This window comes from Brienomyrus brachyistius, chromosome 14 (genome assembly GCF_023856365.1).
Source record: "Brienomyrus brachyistius isolate T26 chromosome 14, BBRACH_0.4, whole genome shotgun sequence".
In the NCBI taxonomy this organism is placed as follows: domain Eukaryota; kingdom Metazoa; phylum Chordata; class Actinopteri; order Osteoglossiformes; family Mormyridae; genus Brienomyrus; species Brienomyrus brachyistius.
In genome coordinates, this window is record NC_064546.1 from 22,351,915 (window position 1) to 22,376,669 (window position 24,755).

General features: G+C 50.9%; 2 protein-coding genes across 4 annotated transcripts; both read left to right on the top strand.

Moving 5' to 3' along the window:
• The first annotated feature begins 86 nt into the window (after positions 1–86).
• Positions 87–10,704, top strand: nol10 (nucleolar protein 10). Of its 2 annotated transcripts, none has more exons than XM_048975312.1 (21): positions 87–290; positions 880–925; positions 1,023–1,121; positions 1,262–1,339; positions 4,510–4,547; positions 4,639–4,775; positions 4,918–4,983; positions 5,118–5,178; positions 5,267–5,352; positions 5,628–5,706; positions 5,828–5,977; positions 6,101–6,167; positions 6,819–6,871; positions 7,017–7,143; positions 7,402–7,481; positions 7,673–7,771; positions 7,887–7,976; positions 8,153–8,326; positions 9,000–9,259; positions 9,573–9,675; positions 10,266–10,704. In XM_048975312.1, exons 1-21 carry the CDS (start codon positions 225–227, stop codon positions 10,416–10,418), a joined length of 2,112 nt encoding a protein of 703 aa, XP_048831269.1. In that variant the 5' UTR covers positions 87–224; the 3' UTR covers positions 10,419–10,704. The 2 variants fall into 2 exon arrangements, with proteins under 2 accessions (XP_048831269.1, XP_048831270.1); XM_048975313.1 differs by having other exon boundaries at positions 9,003–9,259.
• An 8,542-nt stretch (positions 10,705–19,246) lies between these two features.
• On the top strand, positions 19,247–23,883 carry odc1 (ornithine decarboxylase 1). 2 transcript variants are annotated; one of them, XM_048974558.1, is made up of 11 exons: positions 19,247–19,465; positions 20,575–20,718; positions 21,027–21,170; positions 21,288–21,461; positions 21,690–21,862; positions 21,977–22,193; positions 22,283–22,366; positions 22,481–22,643; positions 22,731–22,849; positions 22,956–23,170; positions 23,265–23,883. In XM_048974558.1, the coding sequence occupies exons 3-11, from the start codon at positions 21,060–21,062 to the stop codon at positions 23,398–23,400; spliced, it is 1,392 nt and encodes a 463-aa protein (XP_048830515.1). In that variant the 5' UTR covers positions 19,247–19,465; positions 20,575–20,718; positions 21,027–21,059; the 3' UTR covers positions 23,401–23,883. The 2 variants fall into 2 exon arrangements, with proteins under 2 accessions (XP_048830515.1, XP_048830516.1); XM_048974559.1 differs by having other exon boundaries at positions 19,248–19,465; positions 22,734–22,849.
• The last annotated feature ends 872 nt before the right edge of the window (positions 23,884–24,755 follow it).

A 24,755-nucleotide genomic window follows, 5' to 3' on the forward strand; every position in this document is an offset into this window, starting at 1 on the left:
ACGCATATGTATTCTCTCGGAACATAATACTGCAATTATATAATGAGCGTTTTCCAAAGTCGGAACGGTAATTCGTGCGTGCACTGTGTCTCTACGGGCCTTGATTTCAGGGACACACACTTCCTGTTACTCTACTCGTGTGGCTGGGTCCAACGTGCTGTTGTTAGTGTAGTATTTTTCTTTTTCGCGTTATGAGTTAGTGTGCCAACCGACATTGGTGAAAAATGCAGATAACCAGCGTGAACGATGTAAAAATATATAACTTAAGTCACGGAAAGTCTCTTCCAGAGGTAAGGCAACGAGTGTCCTGCGTAACGGTGGAACGTAGCCGGCTGATTGGGAAAAACACGTTAATGAATTTGTTAGATTTTTAGTAAACCTCCCCGCCGAAGCCATAAAATATCCAAACTGCGCGACACGTACTCCCGAAAAACATGGTGTCGTTTTACGTTTCAACTTCAACATAAAACCTAGGAAAACAGCCTGACTGATTCTGACAACATCAGCGATGTTCTCTAAGAGATCAGCTTATTTCTGTGATTTTCGTCCTCAGGGCTAATGAATACTGCGTTGAACTAGTCAAACTTCGCTGCAGATCAGTAGACTTCGGTAGATGGATAAATCCATTATTTGCCATTTGTACGAGTACAGATACATTGGAACTCCTGTCTTCGCCTAATCTGTTTTGCTCTCCATGTCTGCGGGGTTATAGCACATGGTCAGCCAACGTGCAGCGCCGCTGGAGCTGGCGATTAAGGGCCTCGCTCAGGGGCCCACGAACGTGTGAACCGTCGACTTTCTGATCACAACCACAGTGGCTTTGCCCGCTCAGCCGCTTTAAGGAACCGCGATATCTGATTTTCGCTTTCTTATTTACAGTGGCTCTCTGACCGAAAGAAGAGAGACTTGCAAAAGAAAGATGTCGGTACGTTATTTTTTTCTGCACATTTGTTTAGAGTAGCCAACTTCAAGGAACCTTTTCTCTAATCACTGTTTGTCTGTCCTCCGTGTTTCACCCACAGACGTCCAGCGTAGAATCGAGCTTATCCAGGATTTCGAGATGCCCACGGTCTGCACGTCAATAAAGGTGTCCCGGGACGGGCAGTACATCATAGCGGCAGGTGATGTCCTGGTTGCCTTGTTGGCTTTGCACTTTTACCCCATTTATGCCGAGGGCTGATAGCTGGATCATCCTCTCCTGCCTTTGAAGGGTATTTGTTTGTATTTATTTTAATTAAAGTGGAAATACCCACTGTTACAGGGACATACAAGCCAAGGGTTCGCTGCTATGACACTTACCAGCTGTCACTCAAGTTTGAAAGGTGCCTGGACTCAGACGGTAAGTGCGGATGTTGTACCCTCTCTTCTTTCTCTCCTTTATCTACCGGAAAAGATTCCTCGGTTTTCCTTCCTTGTCTCCTCCTGTTTTGGTTTTTTTTGCATTCATACCTTCACTGCATCGTAACAGATGACACTTTTACGTATGTGCATGTCCCCAACGGAGTGGAGAAAAGTGCTGATAACCACTTCTCTGCTTGGGGAGGGGAGCAGCCCAGAGCCGCGCCGCTAGCTCTGAGACTGGGTGTGGTGCGGCAGAATCATCGGCTAGTCTGGGTGATTTGGGGCGCGTGCCTTTCGAAGCCTGCGGAGGGCGATGTGTGGCCACCTGTCCTTTCTGGTGACGGCCCGTTCCGGCGTCTCTTGCTCCGTTTGGATGGGTTCTCTCGGGCCAGGACCGGCCGACTCGCTTGCCCAGAGGCAGCGCCGCCACACTGACGCTGTGCCCACTGATGGAGCCGCACTGCAGATAAAGTCCCTGGTTGCTGCAGTAACGCTGGTATTAACTGGAACTAGTTACATGTGTCCGTAAGAAACGCGAAGAAACGGTGGAAATCACTCCCTCAGTGTCACAGCCAAATAAATAGGAACTGAAGACGATGACTCCTGGGCGTCTCCCCGCCCCCCCCGCCTTAGGCGACTCCTGCGAGGCAGCCACTCCCCGTCCTGTCAGCACCAGTGTTGAGTGTCCTGTCGCGCTCCAGCGAAGCTGAACGCGCATCTTTGGAGGAGAGGTGGCGGGGCGTCGAGTCCGCTTTGGGAATGGATGAATTTTTAAGCATCCTCGTATTCTGGCGTGACATGCTGAGCGGCCCGTAGCGCTGACTCTGCCCCGGTCACCGTTTGGTGACCATGGGAAAGTGCAGCCTCCTCACTTCTGTGACTCCCTGAGTGTCATGCGTGGGACTCTGTGACTGGGACTCTGTGGCTAAGTGCCGGCCTTAGAGCTCATCAGGCTGGTCCTGAGTCTGATGTTCGGTCCAATCAATCAGGCAGAGTTTTATTTTCAAATCCGTGGTCATACTCTGTACGGTGTTACCGTGGCATGTTTGGTTGCTAAGGTCCAGACTGGAACAGGGGGCATAAATATAAAGACATTAAACATTAAACAGCAATCATAGCTATCCATAAATAGCGTGCAATTTACAGTAAAGTGATAGGTGTCGATACAAGGAGTCAGTGAAGACAACATTTACATATGTAAGCTATACATGGATGTGGTGTGCAGCCTGTAGTGGAACATTGGTTATGCATGGGATCATGTACACCGATCGGGCGTCTTCACTCTTGGCTCGATTCTTCCAGTTTAAGCCGACTGTGTGCCGCCCTCACAGAAGGGGCTGTATGTGAATGTTCCAGTGGAACTCGGAGCCTCCAAAAGAGAACCGAACTGGGATCACCGTAAGATGTGGTCTGACCATGTGACCATGTGTAAACGGGACGTGTGTCTGACGTGCTTCGCTTTTCTCTGTGCCACACAGTGCTGATGTCAAAACAGTCAAAAAATGGTTATGAATTCTAAAGATAGATTGCAGTAATTTATAGAGCTGGGAAAGTGGTGGTGTTGATGCGTGCAGTATTTTATTACCCAGTTGGTAGAATAATAATAGCAGAAGTTTGAATAGTCCTATTTATATTCCTTCCCGGTCACAAGCTCAGCGTTTTGTTGAGGAAGAAATGACTCGAGTTCTGTGTCCAAAAGGACCGAGTGAGAATGTGAAATGGACTGAGACGACATAAAGGCTGAAGTGCACCAAAAGTGAACCGGGTGCTTTTACGAGGCGATGGGCATGTGAATCCAAATGCGAAGTGACTCTTAGCCCATATACAGAGGAGTGAGTTTAGCTTGTTTAAAAAGGACCGTAAAACCACTGACTGGTAAAGTGAATAACACTGACTCTTTTTATACTGTTGCCCGTCAAGGGAGCCATTGTATATTATGAAAGTGAACAGTCAGTTCTTGAGGTTGATGTGTTGGAAGCAGGAAAATGTCCAAGTGTGAGGATCTGAGTGACTCTGACAAGGGCCAAATTGTGATGGCTAGACGACTGTGTCAGAGCATCTACAAAATGGCAGGTCTTGGTGTTCCTGGGGTGTACCTACCAAATGTGGTCCAAGGAAGGTCAACCGGTGAAGCAGAGGTCATGGGCGCCCAAGGGTGATTGGTGTGCATGGGGACCGAAGGCTGGTCTCTCCGGTCTGATCCCACAGGAGAGCTACTGTACCACAAACTGCTGAAAAAGTTAATGCTGGCTGTGATAGAAAGGTGTCAGAACACACAGTCGTCGTATGGGGCTGCAGACCGGTCAGAAAGCCCATGCTGACCCCTGTCCATCACCGAAAGCACCAAAGTGGACACGAGCCTCAGAACTGGACCATGGAGCAATGGAAGGAAGTGGCCTTGCCTGATGAGTCACGTTTCCGTTACATCATGTATGTGTGCCTCATTTAAAAGGGGCAAAGATGATACAGGATGCATTATGGGAAGAAGGCGAGCCAGGGCAGTGTGATGCTCTGAGCAATGGTCTGCTGGGAAGCCTTGGGTCCTGGCCTTCATGTGGATGTCACTTTGACACGTACCACCTACCTAAACATTGTACAACCCTTCATGGCAGTGGTATTCCCCAATGCCAGTGGCCTCTTTCAGCAGGATAATGCACTCTGCCACACTGCAGAAATTGTTCAGGAATGGTTTGAGAAACATAAAAACGGTTTAGGGTATTGACTTGGCAAGGCAAGTTTAGTTAAATAGTACAATTCAGACACAAGGCAATTCAAAGTGCTTCACAAAGGTATAACTCTAATAATTAGGCCTTCGAACTCCCCAGAACTCAGTCCAATCGAGAATCTGTGGGATGTTCTGGACAAACAAGTCCAATCCGTGGAGGTCCCACCTCACCACTTACAGGGGTTACAGGATCTGCTGCTAACCTCATCCTACCAGATACATTAACCTTCAGAGTCTCCCGGAGACCATGTCTAGACGGGTCAGAGCTGTTTTGGTGGCAGGAGGGGGACCTACACAATATTAGGCGGGGGTCTTAACGTTATGGCTGACCGATGTACACTGTCCTCATTAACCATCCGTATCTCCGGTCGCAGAGAGGGGCTTCATTGGCCGTAAATGTGATGTCGCTGGTCTCACAGCACCCCTGTCTGCTTGCTTTTCAGTGGTGGCCTTTGACATCCTGTCTGATGACTACTCTAAGGTGAGCACCGGTGGCCCTCTCCCACTCTGCAGTGCTGCAGCCCCCCTCCCCCGGTGATTATTCTTACTGCTTTCTGTTCTCCTGCACCCAGCTGGTCTTCCTGCACTGCAACCGCTACGTCGAGTTCCACTCCCAGGATGGTCACTACTACAACACCCGCATCCCCAAGTTTGGCCGCGCCTTCTCCTACCACTACCCGTCCTGTGATCTGTTCTTCGTCGGAGCCAGGTGTGGGGAGGGGTTGTCTGTGGTTCTGTGCCCTGGGTTTGTCTCTGCCCTTTTGGAGAGACAGGTGTCCATTAGACTGTAAATATTTTTAAAGCCTTAAAACGATGGTGTGAATCGTAGCCTCTTGCTTTGTCCCACTCAGCTCCGAGGTTTACAGGCTCAATCTTGAGCAGGGCCGCTTTCTGAGCTCCTTGCAGACCGACGCTGTGTAAGTATTTGCTCCAGTATTTGTGTCTGTGTACAAACAGCAGAACACTAGTAGTCGAGTGTTTGTGTGCGTTACACTGTAACCTGGGGCGACGGAGTACTCTTACCTCCAATTCCATCTCTCTGTCTCCGCAGGGCAAACAATGTGTGTGATATCAACCCTGTCCATCACCTCCTGGCTACAGGAACCGTGGAGGTAGGTGGGGCCTGCCTGTGGATTCTGATTGGGCCCTGATAGTCATGTGACTTTCCTTCCACCTGATCCCGTGACTCCCTTTATACAGGGGAAGGTGGAGTGCTGGGACCCTCGGATGCGGGAACGAGTGGGCATGCTGGACTGTGCCCTGAGCAGCATTACGGAGGCAACCGAGTGAGTGCGCGTCTGGCCAGCAGGGGGCAACATTTAGCTGTTTTCTCACACCGCAGCGTGGATCCTAGGATGCACTAGGTTGCAGCTAAAATGAAGCAGTAGCTGCAGAATAGGAGCTTTGGGGCGGGGCCCCTTTAAGTGGATGCTGTACAAGTTCGGTCGTCATGGTGGAAGACTGTGGCTGAGAAGTCATACGATCTCCATTGTCAACCGATGGATTCCATGCCATCATTACACTGATGAAGAACAAAGATGCATTAATCGTCTCCTTCCAGGGTGGACGGATTACCCTCCATCAGCGCTCTGAAGTTCAACGACAGCCTCACCATGGCAGTGGGCACCAGCACCGGACAGGTACTCGGTCAGAGTCCACATTGGACGAATATGCTGCCATAAATTAATGACTGTGTAAAAGGCCCTTATAGAAAAGGACATGTACAAACATAGAAGTGGCTTGTCTTTCATTTACTGTAAGGTGCTGCTGTATGATCTGCGCTCTAGTCGCCCTCTGCTGGTGAAGGACCATTACTACGGCCTGCCTATTAAGTCTCTCAACTTCCACAACCAGCTGGATTTGATTCTGTCTGCAGACTCCAAGATCATCAAGATGTGGAACAAAGACACGGTGAGCCTGTGTCTTCGTCCTCTGAGTCCGCCATGTCTCCATCTGTCTGTCCTCCTGCCTGCATGTCTGCCCTATTCTGTCTTCTGACACAAGTCTGTGGATTAACCTCGTTTCTCGTTCCAGGGGAAGATGCTCTCCTCCATTGAGCCGCAGAGTGGCATCAACGATGTGTGTCTGTACCCCAACTCGGGTGAGGAAGGATGGAGAGCAGAGGAGAAGCTGTTTTTGGGGACTTTCCTTTGGGGGGGGGGGGGGGTGTCCAGCCCTTCTCCTCCCATTGTGAGGTCCCTGTGGGCAGTTTGTGATGTTCAGCAGAGGGGCTTATAGGCTTCTGTAAAACGCTGCAGTTTCCTGCCTGCACCAACAGGGGGCAGCACTAATGCATAACTGTACCCGTGTCATTGGTGTAGCTGGCTGCCTTTTGGAGGCATCTCTGTTTCATTCTTAATTACACTAAATTTCTGGGTCTGTCACTTAAGAACCTCCTGCTGAATAATTGAACTCCTAAATGTTTTTGCAGAACATCTGCAGTTAAACAGTTTAAGATGCTTATTCTGTGGGCTTTTCTGAAGGAATGTATGATTAGCGAATTCAGACAATTATTCATGTGGTTTGTGCATGAAAGGAGACCTACATAGACTGGAAAAAAAATTATATGTGTGGATTTTTCCGGGAGCACTTGGGATTAAAACGGGAATGGTTACGGCGGCGTCCCAGTTCGCTCCCCCCGGCGCAAACCAAGCGCTGGTTCCATGGCCCGTCGCCTTTGTTGTGGTTCTGCTCTTTGATCTCGATGCCGCTGCGTGGCTGAAATCTCCCTCCTACGTCTCTCTTTCCTTAGGAATGCTCTTCACCGCAAACGAGGTCCCCAAGATGAGCACCTTCTACATCCCTGTGAGTCTGCCTTGGTTGTGGGTTCCACCATGTATGGACCTAGTGTTACGTGTGTGAGATCAGCTGTTGTTGGTCTGCTGTTTTGGCACCTTCTGTAGTTACCCACCCCCCCCCCCCCGATATATGGTTCGTCTGCCCCCCCAAGGCCCTGGGCCCTGCACCTCGATGGTGTTCCTTCCTTGACAATCTGACAGAGGAACTTGAGGAGAACCCAGAGACCACAGTGTACGACGACTACAAGTTTGTCACACGCAAGGACCTGGAGAACCTGGGTGAGTGGCGTGGGGCCTTTGTGATGGGGGGGCCTGGAGAAAACGGGGGGAATATCATTGGGACTGGCTTCTATAACCAGGTACCAGCCAGTCGGTGCCTCCGGATTGGCTTCAATCCTGGAGTTGGGCGTGTGCTCTGTGTGGTCGCTTGGTGGAGTCCATCCTCCCAGGCCTGGTGGCTGCTGTGACCCCAGTCCTCTCCACTGTGCCCCCCACCCTGCCTGACCCCTGCCCTCTTATCCGTGCCGCCCCCCTCAGGCCTGTCTCACCTGATTGGCTCGGCGCTGTTGAGAGCCTACATGCATGGCTTCTTCATGGACATCCGTCTTTACCACAAGGTAGGAAACTCACCCGGGTGCTCAGGCCCGCCGGGGGGGGCTCTCCCGGGTGCTCAGGCCCGCCGGGGGGGGCTCTCCCGGGTGCTCAGGCCCGCCGGGGGGGGCTCTCCCGGGTGCTCAGGCCTGCCGGGGGGGCTCTCCCGGGTGCCCAGTACTGAGTCATGACCTGTCTCTGTGCTGTGGCCCGTCAGGTGAAGGCCATGGCGAACCCGTTTGCCTATGAAGAATACCGCAAGGACCGCATCCGACAGAAGATAGAGGAGACCAGAGCACACAGGGTGCAGGTCAAGGTGAGGGCACTGCTTTGGGGTCGTACAGGTTTAGGGACACCAGAGGGGTGCTGGTTCAATTCCCCTGCAGTTCGACCCTAGATCTAGCCCCTACCCCCTCTCATTCTGTAAGCAGAAGCTGCCCAAGGTCAACCAAGAACTGGCCCTGAAGCTGATGGAGGAAGGAGATGAGGAAGATCAGGCCTGCAGGAGGAAGAAGGGCAAGGTGAGATGGCCGGACCCGCGCCTCAGTTACCGGCATCAGAGTGCCCCTTCCAGTTGATTGACTTTCTATTAATAGATCCTTTCCCAAAAGTGCATTACGCATTGTGGAAGAACATGACGTGGCGGTATTGTTCCAGCGTAGACGCTGCTAACCCCCCCCCCCCCACCACCCCCCAGGCGGCGGCCAGCATCCTAAGCGACGCGCGCTTCAAGGTGATGTTTGAGAACCCTGACTACCAGGTGGACCAGCAGAGCGAGGAGTTCCGTCTGCTCAACCCCATCGTCTCCAAGGTGGGCCAGAAGAGGAAGAAGAAGCTCCGCCTCCTTGAGAAACAGGCCGCCGCCCAGCAGGTGAGGCGCCGGTGGTGTGACCTCACACCTCAGCGGGCGACGCCTTTCCCCAGCGTCCCTGCACCAGCCCCATTGGCTGTGAGGTCGCTGAGGGGGAGTGCTGGTACGAACATGTCTGTCTGCTTTTGCGGAGATGACACTCATTTAACAGAAATCTCTCCAAGCTGTGTGTGTGTGTGTACATACATAAATACACACACATACACACAGAAAAACCCCATGCAAAGCATGTGATATCTACCATTGCCTTTAACCAGACAGAAATCGACACACTGCGATGATTCCACTGCGCTGATCCCACTGCGCTTCTGAGTTCTGTATGATTTTGGCCAGTGTTTGGGCAGTGTTACAGTGCGGGTGCATTTGAGGAAGCATGAGCTGTGTGCGCTGCGGTCTCTCCAGGGCCTGATGCAGGGAAGCACTCTGAGACGTGTAGATCACACAGCGTAGGTCTCTGGGCTGCTTACCCGTCATTTCCTAATGAAATACTGTAGGATCGAGTCAGTTGAAGCTTTAAATGGTTAATACGGCCCTATCGTGTTGCAGGGCTGCTGCTGAAAATAATGTTCAGGTTCTGACCTTAAAAAGGAGGTCGCCCAGGAGGCAGTCATGTTCACGGTTCACTGAGCACTGTGTTCAGCAAAGCCACCGGTTCTCCTCTGTCCACCTACAGCAGGAATGCAACGAGGATCAGGAGCAGGAAGGCCAGGCCAGTTCCGAGGAGAGCTCCGATGATGACAAGAGTTGGGTGGATGAGGTGCGGGAGCAGCGGCGCCTCCTGCGGGTGGAAGAGAGGCAGCGCAAGCGGCAGGAGCGCAAGCAGCAGGACCGCGAGACCAGCCTGCAGAACCTGGAGCCGAAATTTTACCAGATCAAATCTGGAGAGGAGTTTCGCAGCTTTGGGGAGGCGACGCGCAAACAGAAGGAGCAGAAGTGAGTGTCTGTCTGTCCCTCTGCTTGCCTGTCTTCCTCCCCACCTGACCCCCCCACTCTCCACCCGCCTGTCTCTCTCTCCTTGTCCATCACCCAGCTCATCATCCCGCCCACCTTTCTCCACTAGTTCGTCCACCCGTCCCCCCCTTCACATGCCCGCCCGCCCGCTGGTTTGAACCAGCAGCTTTCCGGTCACAGGGATAGTGCCCTACCCCACTGAGCCACACAGCGCCCTTGTGTTACGGGCTCTTCGTAGGCGTGTGATTTACATCCCTGTTACTGACTGCTGTGTGTGCCCCCCCTTCCCCCCCAGGGCCTCTCTGGAGGAGCGTGTGAGACTGGAGGAACGTTCTGGAGCACGCAGCATGGCCGGCACGGCCGTGGGTGGCAAGCAGCTCACGTTCACTCTGCAGAAGGTGGGCCCCCTCCCTGGTTAAAGCTGTGGACCCTCTGTGGGAGGGGGGTGATCATTGTGGGAGAGTGTATGTTGGGGTGGGGGGGGGGGGGGCCTGATTTCCTCCTGCAGAGGCCTGACTAATCGCCACCTGCTATAGGTTCCTGGTACCTGTGCTCAGACCTTCCCTGTAAATACCCTGTGTAACATCATTGTTTGCGAGGCGTCACTCATCGTGCAGGAATGCAGGCGTGGTGCCGGGCGTGGAAGCGTGTGCTGTCGCTGCTCGTGCCACATCCCCTGTCAGTCACAGCTGGGTCTGCTCGGAACCCTATCTGGGCTGTTGCTGTAAACATTAGATGACCTGCCCCCCTCCCCACACACCACGACCCCTTGCCATGTGTGTTTATCCAACATAGCCTCCCCGTGTATGTGTGCTGGTATTCCCCTGGCCCATTTTTCCATACGGGGGTGTGTGGGGGTTCCCCCTGGCTCAGTCTTTGGCCTTTTTATTTTTAACTGAGACTGTGATGTGGGCACTCTGACCGTGGCTCTTTGTTCTGCATCCTGTCTGTGTGTCTGTCTGTGTCTGTGTGTCTGTCTGTGTCGCAGTCGGAGCAGCAGCAGCGGCGGCTGAAGGCTGAACGCGAGCACCATGAGGAGAGGAGGAAGTTGCATCGCTCCGCAGGACACCTGCAGACGCGGGGGCGGGGCCGTGGGAGGGGGAGGGGGAGGGGGAGGGGGCGCGGACGTGGCTACTACTGACCCATAGGACTATCTTGCCGCGTGGGAGAGCCGCATCGGGAATGCTCCAGGTCCATGACCGCAAGGATCCTCCCACCACCTCATCTTTCCATATAAGGCATTTTGGGGAGTGGCCACACTCTGCTGGGTGGGGCCATTGTGAGCATCATTATGAAAGATAAACACCACATACCAGTGGCTGGATAACAGTGCAGGACTGGCTGTGCTTGTGTGTCTGAAAGGAGGAGACGACCTCACAGTTTTGTCAATTAAAGGTGATTTGTACCTTTTCTATGTAAATAAGGTTGATGGAGACAATGAGGACCTCAGTTATTCTGCATGGCTGCATGCGAGTGCAGCTGCGTGACTTCAGACCAGTCTGCCCCCACCCCCAACGTCTGCTCGACCTTGGCCCCCCTGTGCTCAGACAAAGCAGGCGTATTGGCTGTCTGCGGCAGTCTCTCTGTCGCCCATCTCAGGACGGTGCAGAAATCGCCCCGCTTTAATGCCGCATACGCTCGGCGCCGACACGCTCTGGACGCCGATTTCGCTCGTTTACGCTCTAATCCCACTATTAGCATAATAATATGGGCGTCAGTTTCGGTCTGTTTAGAGCCGTCAATTCATCCAGAAATTCCACAGAATGGATGATGACGGCAGCGTGGCGCATAAAGGAAGGTATACGGTGGTTAGGATGGTTTTAGTGAGAAGTGGGGGGGGGATGAAAAGAGAGCCCCATGGTCATCCTCGGGGGGCCTTCATGAGACTGGGGGACGGGTGCAGGAGGGGCTGCATGGGACTGGGATGCGAGGCGAGGCCCAGTTCCTGGAAATCCTGTAATCACCCCCCTAAATTCGCACATGGCTGAGCAATTCTACACTGTACCTTTAAAAGCGCGGCTCCTACTGTCCAGACCCCCTCCCCCTTGGCGTCCCCCACTCCCTCGCATGTAGTACTCTTCCCAAGGCCGCTGTCTATCCCACCCCCCTGTCCCCAAATGCTCTCCCAGCGGCCAAATGACGTCCTGAATTTTCTCTGTTGTGCCTTGATCGTGTTGCAGAGAGAAAATGAGATTCATCAAAGGTAGGTTTGGTCAGATGGGGGGGTGTCACAGGGGTGTGCTGGGTCTGTCCCACCTGCCCGGTCCTTTGATGTCTGCCTTCACTGGGTTGCAGCAGTTCTGTGTGGGAGATTGAGTCCCAATCTGCTTCTGCATTACCACGGTGACCTCACACACGCCACTGGGCGGGGCTGCGGTCAGTGGGGTGGAGCTTGTGTGTGTGCGTCAGGAATTTATGACATTATGGGGACGTTCGGTCCCCAGACTGTGGTTAAAAACCAGTTATTTGGATGTAACCATTTTTTCGGTCCCCACAAGGGGAAGCACTACTTTTTACAACTTTGACTGCAATCAAACAACTAAAATAGCCAAAATTCTTTGCTTACTTATGGTTAAGGTAGGATTGGATAGAGGTTAAGGTTGCCAGTGTTTGGATTCAAGGTTTTCCCACAGAAATGCATGTAGACTCCCCAAAAAGATATGAATACAAATGTGCACAAGTGTGTGTGTGTGTGTGTGTGTGTGTGTGTGTGTGTGTGTGTGTGTGTGTGTGTGTGTGTGTGTGTGTGTGTGTGTGTGTGTGTGTGTGTGTGTGTGTACGTGTACATTGCCCATAATGCTGCTGACCTGCCATTGGGGTTGGCGGAGGGGTGAGGGAACTGGGTTTGAGACATAGAAGTTACTGCGTCCTTGCTGTCCTCACTCTGGCCCTGCGGGGGTGTACTGGTCACATGGGGCTCATAGCTTTGGCCACAGCTAAGTGCACTCTAGCACGGCGTGTGCAGGAGGTGTGGCGGTAAGCACACAGGCTAGGTGTGTCCGGGCGGGAGGCGCAGGAGCGACTTGGGGAAGCCCCTGAGCTAGTCAGTGACCCCCACCCCCCTGTCTGATGTGTCACTTCATGCTGGGAACACACTGTTCTGGGTGTACCTCTTTGTTCTAATTCAAGGTAGGGGACATTAATTGAAATTGGATTGTTTCAGTAACACAGACGTCACCATAGTGTCAGCAGCACATTGCAGAGCAGAGACTTGCAGTGACCTTCCCCTCTGGGTTCATGCAGGCCAGTAAATGGTTGCTTTGCATTTCAGCTTAAGTCATGCGCTTGAGGGTTTTGTAACTCGGACAAGGTCCGAGGTCCCACGATGCAGTGCGGCGCAATGAAGCACAGGCAGTGCAGTGCGAGTGGAAAACATGCTAAAAATCCCAGAATGCAGTGCTTTCATTTTGAGGTCCAGGCGTGCAGTTTGTAGGATGTGGCCACCATGTGGAGGTATGGAGAGAATGATGTCATCACAGCCATTTCTCTTGTGCCGTTAAAAAGTGCCCAATATATGCAGCACCAGTTTGGTGCTTCCTGTTCACTGGAGGAACATCACAAATTTGCAATCGCCGTGTGTGTACGTGTTGATGCGCGTACATGTGCGTGGCCCTTCTGACTGGATCCCATGTCCTCACTCAAACCCTGTGTGGACAGCCCCCCTCGGGTGTCTGAAACCCAGCACTTGGGGGGGGGGGGGCATTCCTCAGAGCTTCATATCTCTTCCCCTGCAGGCAGATTATCTGCCCAGATGCTTTCAGTCCTCCGCTAAGCCCCAGGATCCAGAAAAATCCTGCATTTGAAAGTAAGTAATGTCATAATGAATGGGTAGACGTCTAATTACGAGGTATGCTAGCTGGCAGCCTGAAGAGTTTCTGTGGGCGGGGTCTATATTCTCGAAGTCCTGTGTGAATGCAGCGTTGTGTCTGTGTGTGTTTGTCGGTGACGGTGCAGGCTCTGTCTAACGTCCCACAATGACAACGACGCACCAACACCCAGCGCCGTGACTCATGGCTGATTTATGTTTTTATTTATTTATCCAAAGCAACATATATTTTTGGGATGGACGTGTCAGACAGGCAGAGGTGAAGGGCTCTCCTTAAGGCCACAATGGTAAAATCTCACTGCTGACCTTGGGGTTTCAACCGGGCAACTTCCGATCACGGACATGGCATCCCCACGCTCCAGTTTGCCGGCTACGTCACACCAACACCATCTATGTCATACGGTACTCTGTGGACAGCTGGTTGGAGCCCAGAGCAGTACATCGCTCTGTAGGGATGACTGCTGTGGTTTATCTACTCTGTGGGACCTAAGAGCAGCAGTCAGGGAGGACAGTGCAGCAGTGTTAGTGTTACTAAAGGGTGAAGGAATAGCTATGAAAAGCACACCGCCCTTTGATCCAAACTGCCCAAGTGGTGGTATCCAGGCCTTAAGGTGTTCAGCGGGCATGCGTGTGCATCCCGGCAGACATGTGAAAGTGGCGTGCTGTTACGTCAGCGCAGGAAAGGACGCGAATGTGAATCAGTCGCTCAGTGGCTGTTGCATTGTCGTCACACTGTTGTGGTTTCTACATCTTTGTTTGGCACAACAATGTTGGGCAGTGCACACGTGCCTGAACTGAACGCAAACAGAGGTAGACACGCCTTCTCTGCTCGCAGGCATTGCTGCTGCAGAAATGCATGTTTTAATTAAGTAAAGCCCAAATCCGCATGGTCTGGTTAGTATTGTGTGAGATTATTGAAGGTGGATGGCAGGTTACCTTTGTATACATGATGTAATGTGATGTATTGGACCAAGCTGTCTTCTCGATCTTCTGTGAAATGTATGGTCCACAGTGTGTGTGTCTTAGAGGAACATCTAGCCCTGTGTTCTTTGGAATTAGGGGGCAGGTTTGTGCAGTTCTAATTCTTTCCTGTTCTAGTTTGGCTGTTGTCCAGCAGGTGTGGGTTGGGGGAGGAGCTGATTGCGTTTATTGGCGCAGTGCTGAGTGGCTTTAAGCCCCTTACTTGGCATCAGCTGGGCACGTAGGTACCAAAGAGAGACAATGGCCCTCTGCTGAGGCATCAGGATCGATGTCCCCCCCACCCTCATGAAAGCTGCTCCCTCCAGTCTGCCTTTTACCTGGAAGAAAGACGTCAAAGAGCCTCGCTTTTACGAGCGGATCGGTGTTTTGTCTTCCAGACAGACAGATAGTACTGCGTCAGCAGGAACACTGTCAAACAAAAGATTTGGCTCTGGGGGGTAAGATCGATGGCAGGATTGAGGGCACGCTGTCCTCCACGGAGACGGAGGAAAACAGAAACCCCACTTGGAATCCAGAACATCCTGACATTGGGGGTGAGGAAGCCCTTGACGCTCGAGTGCAGATTAAACTGGCCGGTGACGTAGGCATTGTTGAAGGCACGTGAGAGGGCAGAGGTGCCGGAATTAAGCCGGCGTCACTCCGAAGTGCATCAAAATCGAATAAAACCCAGAGGATACAGCTCACTGGCAGTGAGCGTGCTACTCATGGATGAGTTACTGCATCCAATCCCCAGCCTCTCCAGCTGTCATTATTTTGGGGGCGGTATGTGGCTAAGTGGAGTTACAACCCCTGTGATCAGAAGTCAGAAGGTTGCTGGTTCAAATCCTTGAGCTGGCAAAGCAACTTCACTATTGGGCCGCAGAGTGAGGGGGTTCAGGGGACTGGCTGACCCTGCTTTTCGGATAATAGCGTCTGCTTAACAAATATTGGGAGGCGTCAGGTGCGGTGCGTGATTTTCACTTCCATCACCCAAAGGACATGGCAGAGCTCCCAGCTGCCACTCGGCCTCACTGGTGTGCTGTGTGCTCTTTGCCCACACTGGAAGGTGACACATTCAAGCCGGGCCCCGCTGCCCCTTCAGACCCAACAATTGGCAAAATAAATTATGATAAAGGGTCAAGCTGGAGTAGGGGAGCGATAGCAGAGACTGGAGCTAATGTGGAGGGGATGGAAATGGAGGGGGGAATTCCTGAGTGTGTCTGGGGCACTCCCCCACAGCTTGCAGTCCCTCGTTACTCCCTTCAAATCCAGAGCAGTGAGCTAAACCCAACTTCCTGCTGTTAGGGTGCATGGGAGGTCTTGGAAAGAGGGATCGGGGCACATCTGGATTTCCCTCTGCGGAAGCAGCTGTTTTGATGGGTCTGGCTGCTCCCCCGTCTCCCATTCCTCTGCTTATACTGTTAAGGAGAGCGATGTGGTTGGAACTGCACCGAGATGAGCTCATCCTCTCATGCTGCACTCAGTGACACGGGCCGGGGTGCGTTGTGCTAAAAAGGCCGTCTGAGCACAGAGCATTTGATCTGTAGGGCCAGTTCTTTAGGCTGCGGCAAGGTGAGCAACTGAAGGGAGTCTGCAGAAGGCTGAGGACTGTGACGGACAACAACTGTGAAGGAGTCTGCAGAAGGCTGAGGACTGTGAAGGATGGCAACTGTGAAGTAGTCTGTAGAAGGCTAAGGACTGTGACGGACAGCAACTGTGAAGGAGTCTGCAGAAGGCTGAGGACTGTGAAGGATGGCAACTGTGAAGGAGTCTAGAAGGATAAGGACTGTAACGGACAGCAACTGTGAAGGAGTCTGTAGAAGGCTAAGGACTGTGACGGACAGCAACTGTGAAGGAGTCTGTCGAAGGCTAAGGACTGTGACGGACAGCAACTGTGAAGGAGTCTGTAGAAGGCGAAGGACTGTGACGGACAGCAACTGTGAAGGAGTCTGTAGAAGGCGAAGGACTGTGACGGACAGCAACTGTGAAAGAGTCTGTAGAAGGCGAAGGACTGTGACGGACAGCAACTGTGAAGGAGTCTGTAGAAGGCGAAGGACTGTGACGGACAGCAACTGTGAAAGAGTCTGTAGAAGGCGAAGGACTGTGACGGACAGCAACTGTGAAAGAGTCTGTAGAAGGCTAAGGACTGTGACGGACAGCAACTGTGAAGGAGTCTGTAGAAGGCTAAGGACTGACGGACAGCAACTGTGAAGGAGTCTGTAGAAGGCTAAGGACTGTGACGGACAGCAACTGTGAAAGAGTCTGTAGAAGGCTAAGGACTGTGACGGACAGCAACTGTGAAGGAGTCTGTAGAAGGCTGAGGACTGTGAAGGATGGCAACTGTGACGGACCCTGCGAAAGGTCGAGGACTATGAAAATCGGGGCCTGCAGAAGGTTAAGGACTGTGAAGAAGTGTGCAGAAGTGCCGTCGTTTGCAAACATGCTCGCGTAGAGCACGCAGCCAGTGCCCTCTGTCCTGTGTTTTCGTATAAACGTATTTACCCATAAGTACCCAGTCAATTTGTATGGGAGTTATTGGAAATAAGTTGAGGTAAGACTGACGTTTCTCGGGCATATTATCATGATCCTTCCCACTAAAAAGATAAAGAGCTCGTATATCCTGACTGGCTTCCCGTCTAGGGTGTACCCTAGTCTTGTGCCAAATAGGTAGGATATGTCCTCCCCCAAGATGTTTAAGCAGTTAGAAGATTGATGGATGGCATTTGCTGAAGGCGGAAAGAACTCCAGTTTTGATGATGGATAGGAGCTCAGGAAGGCCGGCATTCTTTCCAATCAGTGCTGAGGGCCTGGCTCAGCTGTCCTGTCTGCTTTCTAAGGATAGGCTGTGGGCACACATCTGTCAGCGTAGCTGCAGGGTAACTATAGGAATGTAAGGCTACGTTCACCCCCACACCCCCCCCCCAAAGAAAAAAACATGCATTTGTGTGGAGCCCCTAAAGTTTGAGCCCTTCCCCCATCGACTACAGTCACTACACTGGGGGGTGTGGGGGCCCAGAAATGATGAACCACCCCTGCTATTATTTTGTTATTGTATATGGGCAATTTTACAAGTACAAACAAGAGTTTGCCACACTTGCAAAGAGAGCACAAGTTGGATCTCAGCCATGATTAGTCCATGTTGAGTACCATGGTTGGTGTGGGGGCAGGATCAGTGCATGCTTCTGAGCTTAATTCTCTGCTGTCACCCTGGGATGACTGTACTGCTCTGCAGGTGAACTTGGCCCCATCCGGGTGCCTCTGAATCTGCCTGCGTTCATTTGTAAACTTGTGTGTGTGTGTGTGTTTTTTTTTCTCCTAAGGCCAGTGATGTTGACACTTGAACCTGGACAGCGTGGATGTTCAGGACACAGACTTGAAATCCAGAATTATCGTTTGAGGGACCTGCAGCCTTATGAAAGGAACTTGACCCTCAAATATATAATAAGATTGTCAGTGAGCTGATTTCATGGCACTGTAGGCATCCTCCAGCTGGTTAGCTGTAGGTATGATAAGAAGGTGTAAATCAGCCCTGAAGCCAAGCCTGCTGTAATTCCTGAGCTGAATAAGCACCCTGCCTTCGATGCTCCTGCTAGGCCCCACATAGCTTGCCCATAAAACATTTCTTGCAGGACCAAACAGGACGCTTTATGTATCTGTCACATCCTGTTTGTTGTTACGAGCTGGCTGGTTTGCCAGCGGCGTGTTCCACATTCCCTGATGTGTGCATGTCACTCAGCCTCTCCTGTCTTACTTCACACCTCAGTCACTTTTACTCCAGTTACTCCCTTGCTACATGGAGAATTTCATATATTTATTTATTTTGTATCCTGAGTTATCTACTCCATAGAACAACCTGGTCTTGAGCTGCTCATTTGACTTCCGTGTGCCTGTGATAAATTGTGACTTTTTATCAGATCTCCTTGGTCATCCCTCATGGATGGCCTTGTCGCACGTGAGTGTCCTTCCCTCCACAGCCCTTATTTTGCTACTCAGCTGTTGTAGGACAAAACTGATGCCAGATTCCATTCTGAGAAGTCGCTACTGCTCCAAAGGAAACCCAACTATCCACAGACAGAATGGTGAGAATGTGCTGTGTAGCTTCTCTTCCCTTCACAGTGCTGTGGGCAAGATATCTGTCACACAAAACCCAGACAGCCTCTGTGCTGTTCCCTTCGGAGGAAAAAATGACACGTCCAATTTTTATTTACCAGTTCTTACACCTATGAGGCTGCTTCTTGTAACAGCTACTTCCCAACCACTTTACTCAACCATGTTGAGTAAATTGAGACATCATTACTGTCTGTATTGCAAAGCACTCAGCTTGTATTGGCTTGTATTGTATTGTAAGATTCAAATTCAAACAAAATCACATCTCCGTCGGTTTTTGATAGATTTAACCCAATTTCAGCTACTACTATGTTTGTATTCATACGTTCTTTGTAAACGCTTAGGCAGTGTCATTCAGATCACTGGGTTCATTTTGGTTTAGCCTTTGGTCGAAACAACCAGGGACTAATCAGTCTTGAAAAGGACCGAGTAAACACATAATTATTACATCTGGGAATTTCAATGGAGGCCATTGAGCCAAAAATCAATGTAAAAGGAGCATGGTATCAGGTGACGCTGATGTCCTACATACCGATGGACTGGGCGGTAACGGCAGGCTCTGGCCCTGGTTTCTATGGTAAAGCTCTTCAATTCTTTAATAGTTGGCTGATGTGACTTCTAGACAGAAATAATATACCGTTCCCCCATTTGTTTAACTACAAAAGAATTTTGTGTAATAATAATCCAGTAATTTCTTCTTTCTCTCAGTTGTTTCAGGTGGTACATAAACATTCTTTTTCGCCAAAACAATTCAAGGGCTTAAATGTGTTGACTTGTGAAATTTACATTAGTTAGTTAATGGACTGACACTCAAGAACACAGTTAGAGCACACAATATGTTTTTTCTAATGTCCGACCATGAGGAAATATCATTTTACTTAGATATTGCCTTATAAGTACGACCGTCCCACCAAAGCCGCTTCTGCAATCTGCACACTGCTCGCCGCCTAGTGCGCAGCGCCGCGCCCGTCTGTTCGCTAGTTTCCGCTACGCAACCGCTGCGTCGTTTGCGCTTCCTGCCTCCACCTCCCCTTTTGGCTCACCGATCGCGTGGTTCAGACAGCAAGACCAAACCGGTTCCAGTGCGCACCCAAGGGCCGGTTTCAGCTGGTGTGTTGTCCTGGATACGCCGACCGTATAAATACGGCCGTTAGCGCTAAGCAGTTCTTTACTTTCATCCAGAGTCGGGAAGTGACTGGTGCAGTGCGCTAGCAGACTTAACCGGTTAGGAGAACTGTATATTTTTATTTCCAGATTTCTAGTCTAATGGATAAGTGTTGTAAATGCTTTTTAAGGTAAGTTCCACCAAGGCTTCTTTTTGTGCCCTATTTCATTCGTAGTCGAATAAAAGGAGGAATACGCGGTCCATGGATTGCGGTTAAAAGTATCAGCGGCGTTTCGCGTGATCGCCCTTCGTGAAGCTTGCTAACTAGGCGCCTTTTCCGTTCCGCTTCGATGCCGGAGGTCTTGCCGACTGAACAAAGAAGCCACGTTAACGTAGCCGGGCCAGATGGGCGGCTACACCGACCTAAGTTTTCTGTTACCACCTTATTTGGTTGGCCATTCGTACTCAGGTGTTCGTTTTTGTCCCAGGTAAAGGAAAACCCAGGACTTGAAAGTGAATTTAATTTCGTTAACGTATGAGTCAATAGTTAGTCTGACTAGTTAATGACTGCATCATCGCAAGATGACCCATTGGCTCGTTTTCGGAGAGTTTAGTCCAGACCTCCTTCAAAACTGCCATATTAACGTAAGATTTTGTTAAAATCATGATTACTGATCTTTATTTAATTTTTTTTAACGCAGTGTCGTACCGTAACGTGCTCCGAAATGAACGAAAGTGCTGTTCTCGAACTGCGTGTATCCTATTGGTTAGTTCGCCATAGGTGAATGTATGGCGTATGAGCCCATTGGCCTCTTGGCATGCCACTCTTCTTACTGCTTCATGTCCTGCCCTCGTATTGGATGGTGGCTGCCGTGCGGAGGCTGAGCTAAAATCGCCGGTATGGCGTGCGCGGGCAGGACCGCCCTTCATTCATACCACAGGCCGTATTTCAGGACCGGACTAGCGATGATGTCAGTGTTTGACTCGCCAGATTTGTTTAAATCTGAGTACGGTGTTCCGGGAACTGGCTTTACGATATCAGCATCAGCAATAAGATGCAGGTGGGCAGCTGTTTGAACTTCCTGTAATGTGACGACTGCTTTAAAGGTGGTACTTCCCGTAAAAATCCTCGTATTAAGGGATACCGGAACCGTATTGGATGCCCCCTCGATCCTTATTGTATTTACTGTGAGGATTAAACTAAAAATGAAAGCTATTTTTAACTGCTTGTCCAGTGATCAATTACCTCCATTTTTTTCGCATTTAATGTGTACTAAGCCCTCTTCGCCTCTCTAACAGAACACTCGCTTGAAAAAAGGGCACACTTGCTACTCGGCTGGCTTCGGCTTTGAGTCCTATCTGAAAGGCTTCAACTTCACGGGTGAACCCCCTTGGCGTTCCTGCACTTGACTACTACAGAAATCCCATCTCTCTTGTGTCCAGGTTGGTATTTTGGTATAAACATAGTCCAGTGTTTACATCATTGAAGGACACGTCTCCCATATTACAAAGCTGTTTATTCCACTCCCCCCCAACAGTGGCACAAGAATTTCACTGTGTTCCCTTAGTACGTGTGACGGTTAAACAAAACAGACCTTTAAACTATGTCATTAATGTGCAGTGTTTCCACTTGGGTTTTTGTTGTACATTAGTGGTGTATTCTAATGTGCTCCGACCTGTACTCATGGCTGAATGGTGGCCCCTTTTTGCTAAACTCCTCTGACTTCCTCTCCGCCCCCCTCCCTCTGCAGTTTCTTTAGATCTTGAGAAACTCCTGTTACAAAATGGACGTACTTAATGGATTTGCTGCTGCTGACTTTGACTTCACCTTCCTGGAGGAGGGTTTCTCTGCCCGGGACATTATGGAGCAGAAGATCAACGAGTCGTTGCTCTCGGTAAGCGTGCCGCCTTGTGTGCCAGTAGCCCGCAAGCCTTCTGTGCCACTGCTGGTTCCTTGGTCTGAACCGCGGTGACATGCCTGGTCATGATTCCCATTTGCTTCTTTCTACCAGGACGATAAGGACGCCTTTTACGTCGCTGACCTTGGGGATATACTGAAGAAGCACCTTCGCTGGTGTCGTGCACTTCCCCGGGTCACGCCTTTCTATGCTGTCAAGTGCAATGACAGCCGTGCAATCGTCATGACTCTGGCCTCCCTGGGGGCGGGGTTTGACTGTGCAAGCAAGGTGTGTATCACTGCCTCACCTGTTCCATCTGCTTTTGGCTGCTTTTTTTTTCTTTTAAGCACTGCTCATTTAGAATCTCATAACTGTTAGGTAATTTCTAATGTTAGGTTTGTAACCTTCTCATTATTCAGTTAACCTTTTACATAAAACCTAGCTTTTGCCATGAATGTGGCCCTGGCTGCTTGCATGAGGTAAACTTGACTGAAGGTGACATCTGCTTCTCTCTAGACTGAGATTCAGCTGGTGCAGTCTCTGGGCGTGGAGGCCGGCAGGATCATCTATGCCAACCCCTGCAAGCAAGTCTCCCAGATCAAGTATGCTGCCAGCCATGGGGTTCAGATGATGACTTTTGACAGCGAGGTGGAGCTCATGAAGGTCGCTCGATGCCACCACAATGCTAAGTGAGTGACCAGCATGGGGGTCTCCCCTTTGGCGTTCTGATGGCCTGTGTTCCCTGTCATTCTCAGCTATCACATGGTGATCCCTAGTGACCAGTCTCCCCCCACCCCCCCCAGGCTGGTGCTGCGCATTGCCACCGATGACTCTAAGGCCAAGTGTCGGCTGAGTGTGAAATTCGGGGCCAGCCTGAAGACCAGCCGGGAGCTACTGGAGAGGGCCAAGGAGCTGGGGCTGGACATCATTGGGGTCAGCTTCCACGTGGGCAGCGGCTGCACTGACCCCGAAACCTACACCCAGGCCATTTCGGACGCCCGCTGCGTCTTTGACATGGGGGTAGGTACCTACTCTTGGTATATTGTTACCCCTGCAGGTTCAAAACCTGCGTGGCATAATTTGTGTATAATTGGTGTGTCTCTCTACAGGCTGAGCTGGGCTTTAACATGACCCTCCTGGACATCGGTGGGGGTTTCCCTGGCTCGGAGGATGCCAAACTCAAGTTTGAGGAAGTGAGTATTCAGCTGTGACTCCCCCAAGCAGCTCAGTCTGGCCCGTGGCTTTCTGCTTAAGGCTGAATCGACATTGTGGCAGTATGTTCTAACAGCCTTTTCCCCTCCGTGCAGATCACAGCTGTGATAAACCTCGCACTGGAGAAGTATTTCCCCTCGGACCGCGGCGTTAGAGTTATTGCTGAGCCTGGCCGGTATTATGTGGCGTCTGCATACACACTGGCGGTCAACATCATTGCCAAAAAGGTCGTCAAGAAGGAACAGTCTGGTTTAGATGGTGAGTGGTTGGTCTAAAGCAGGTCTTTACCTGTACGTGTTGTGTTGCCACCAGCATGTTCTCATGTCTCTTCTGCCCCTCCACCAGCAGATGAAGATGATGGGACCAGTGACAGTACCTTGATGTACTATGTGAACGATGGCGTTTATGGCTCCTTTAACTGTATCTTTTATGACCACGCCCATGTGCTGCCAACTCTGCACAAGGTGAGGAGCGGCTCAGGGTTTGAGTGCCCCCTCCCCCCAACTTCTAGTTCTAGACATGCTTCTGCTCTCTGTGCTGAAACTCACTTGACTGTCCCCTCTGCTGCAGAAACCAAAGCCGGACGAGCGCCTGTTCTCCTGCAGTATCTGGGGGCCGACGTGCGACGGCCTGGACCGTATCGTGGAGCAGTGTGTGCTGCCGGACCTGCAGCTGGGTGACTGGTTGCTCTTTGACAACATGGGCGCCTACACTGTTGCGGCCTCCTCTACCTTCAACGGCTTCCAGAAGCCGGACATCTATTATGTGATGTCCCGTGCTGCCTGGTGAGTCCCTGTGTGACTGGCATGAACGTTTTTGTCCCTGGCAAACCCATGAGCTGCTGGGCACTTTTCTTACTGGCTTCCCTGTCTTGACTAGGCAACGGCTGCAGCAGATCTGTGCCCAGGGCCTGCCCGATGCCCTGGAAGAGCAGTGCTCCACCAGCATTACGTCCTGTGGCCGTGAGAGCGGCCTGGAGATCCCGGCCAAGTCTTGCTCCACCCGTGTCCTCTAACTGGGTGTCAGGTGACCAATTAGTGAATCAAAGGCCAGTTGCTTACCTTGGAAGGGCGTGTCCTTGTTCTGGCACTCAGTAGGAGAGGCAGGGACCCCCTCCTAGTGCTCAGACACATTTGGGTTTCTTGGGTTTTCTTGTCTATGCTGTAGGACAGGGATCAAGCAGGATTTGTGATCCAATGTTACTGCCCCCCCCCCTGCACTGGGTACCCCTGGGGAGGTTAGCCCTTCAAGAAATGGCTGCTACACACCTATTTAAATCTGATCTCATCTTGCATATAGGCACCAGCCTTCCTCTCCCTTTGGGGACTTTTCCTTTATTTTGTCATTTTATTTAAATTTTAGTATGCCTGTATAAGATGATTTAAATGAACTGATGCATTGGGAAATGGATATGAAAGAGATGGGGTTGCACATAGCATTGTGTTCCTATGGAAACTTTTACATTTTTGTAATTTTTTAAAAATAAACTAGACCTGGATCTGTGTGTGTTAATTGTGTTGGGGGGGGGGGCTTTGTTCTGAAATCTCAAGCCATAAGTTCTTTTTCATTATTCCCTGTATTCTGCTGAAATAACTGCCAGTTACGGTCCTGGCTTGCAGACGCAAACTGGGACTGACTTTAAGAGCTGATGTTACTCTGCATTTCCTATTGTCTCACAATCACCCAAACAAGCATAAGTGGATTATGTCTGGATTGAATTTCACAGTGAGTTAGACAGGTTGTGCAGAGCTGCTATATTGGAATGTGAACCGTTTGCTTAGTGCAGGGGTGGCCACTCTTATCCGCAAAGCACCGTTGTGTATGTGGGTTTTCACTGCAACTCCCTATCAGATTACTAATTAGAGGACTGATTGGCTGAAGAGTCCTCACACCTGGGTTTGATCAGCTGACCTAAAGGTTATCCCACAAACCTGCACGCACACCGGCCCTTTGCGGGTAAGATTGGCTGCCTCTGACTTAGTGTGTGAGATGTTCAGAGGCTGTCAACTCTGGTTTTACAGCCCTTTCGGGGGGGGGGGGATCACTGCCTAGCTCTCTCTCTGCAGCTGCCCTGCACCTCAACTGATGGCATGTTTTACACCGTAAGTACGAAATTAATTGAATGTTTGAGAGAAATGTCATCTTTGAATTAGCTTCAGTTGCTGTGGCGCAGTATGTGGAGTACAGAGGAGTTCTGTGCCTCAGTGTAAAGAGCCCAGCTGTGAGGATCCCGATATGGTATAACAAGGTGTGTTTAACGAGAAATTACCCAGTCGTTCCACCAAGTGTGAAATTCCAATGATAGTGAGCTATTGCCCGAGGCATCTGCTACACGCTGTGAAAGTCTCAGTATGTACTTGGGACTCAAAT

What these genes read in the sequence shown, in the direction of transcription:
- nol10 (XM_048975312.1), top strand. Translation starts at nt 225, where the DNA reads ATGCAGATAACCAGCGTGAACGATGTAAAAATATATAACTTAAGTCAC. An exon ending in TGTCTGATGACTACTCTAAG is followed by an intron (nt 4,548 to 4,638) that starts GTGAGCACCGGT and finishes TCCTGCACCCAG; the next exon opens with CTGGTCTTCCTGCACTGCAA. An exon ending in CGCAAACAGAAGGAGCAGAA is followed by an intron (nt 9,260 to 9,572) that starts GTGAGTGTCTGT and finishes CTTCCCCCCCAG; the next exon opens with GGCCTCTCTGGAGGAGCGTG.
- odc1 (XM_048974558.1), top strand. Translation starts at nt 21,060, where the DNA reads ATGGACGTACTTAATGGATTTGCTGCTGCTGACTTTGACTTCACCTTC. An exon ending in GGAACAGTCTGGTTTAGATG is followed by an intron (nt 22,644 to 22,730) that starts GTGAGTGGTTGG and finishes CCCCTCCACCAG; the next exon opens with CAGATGAAGATGATGGGACC. An exon ending in TGCTGCCAACTCTGCACAAG is followed by an intron (nt 22,850 to 22,955) that starts GTGAGGAGCGGC and finishes CCTCTGCTGCAG; the next exon opens with AAACCAAAGCCGGACGAGCG.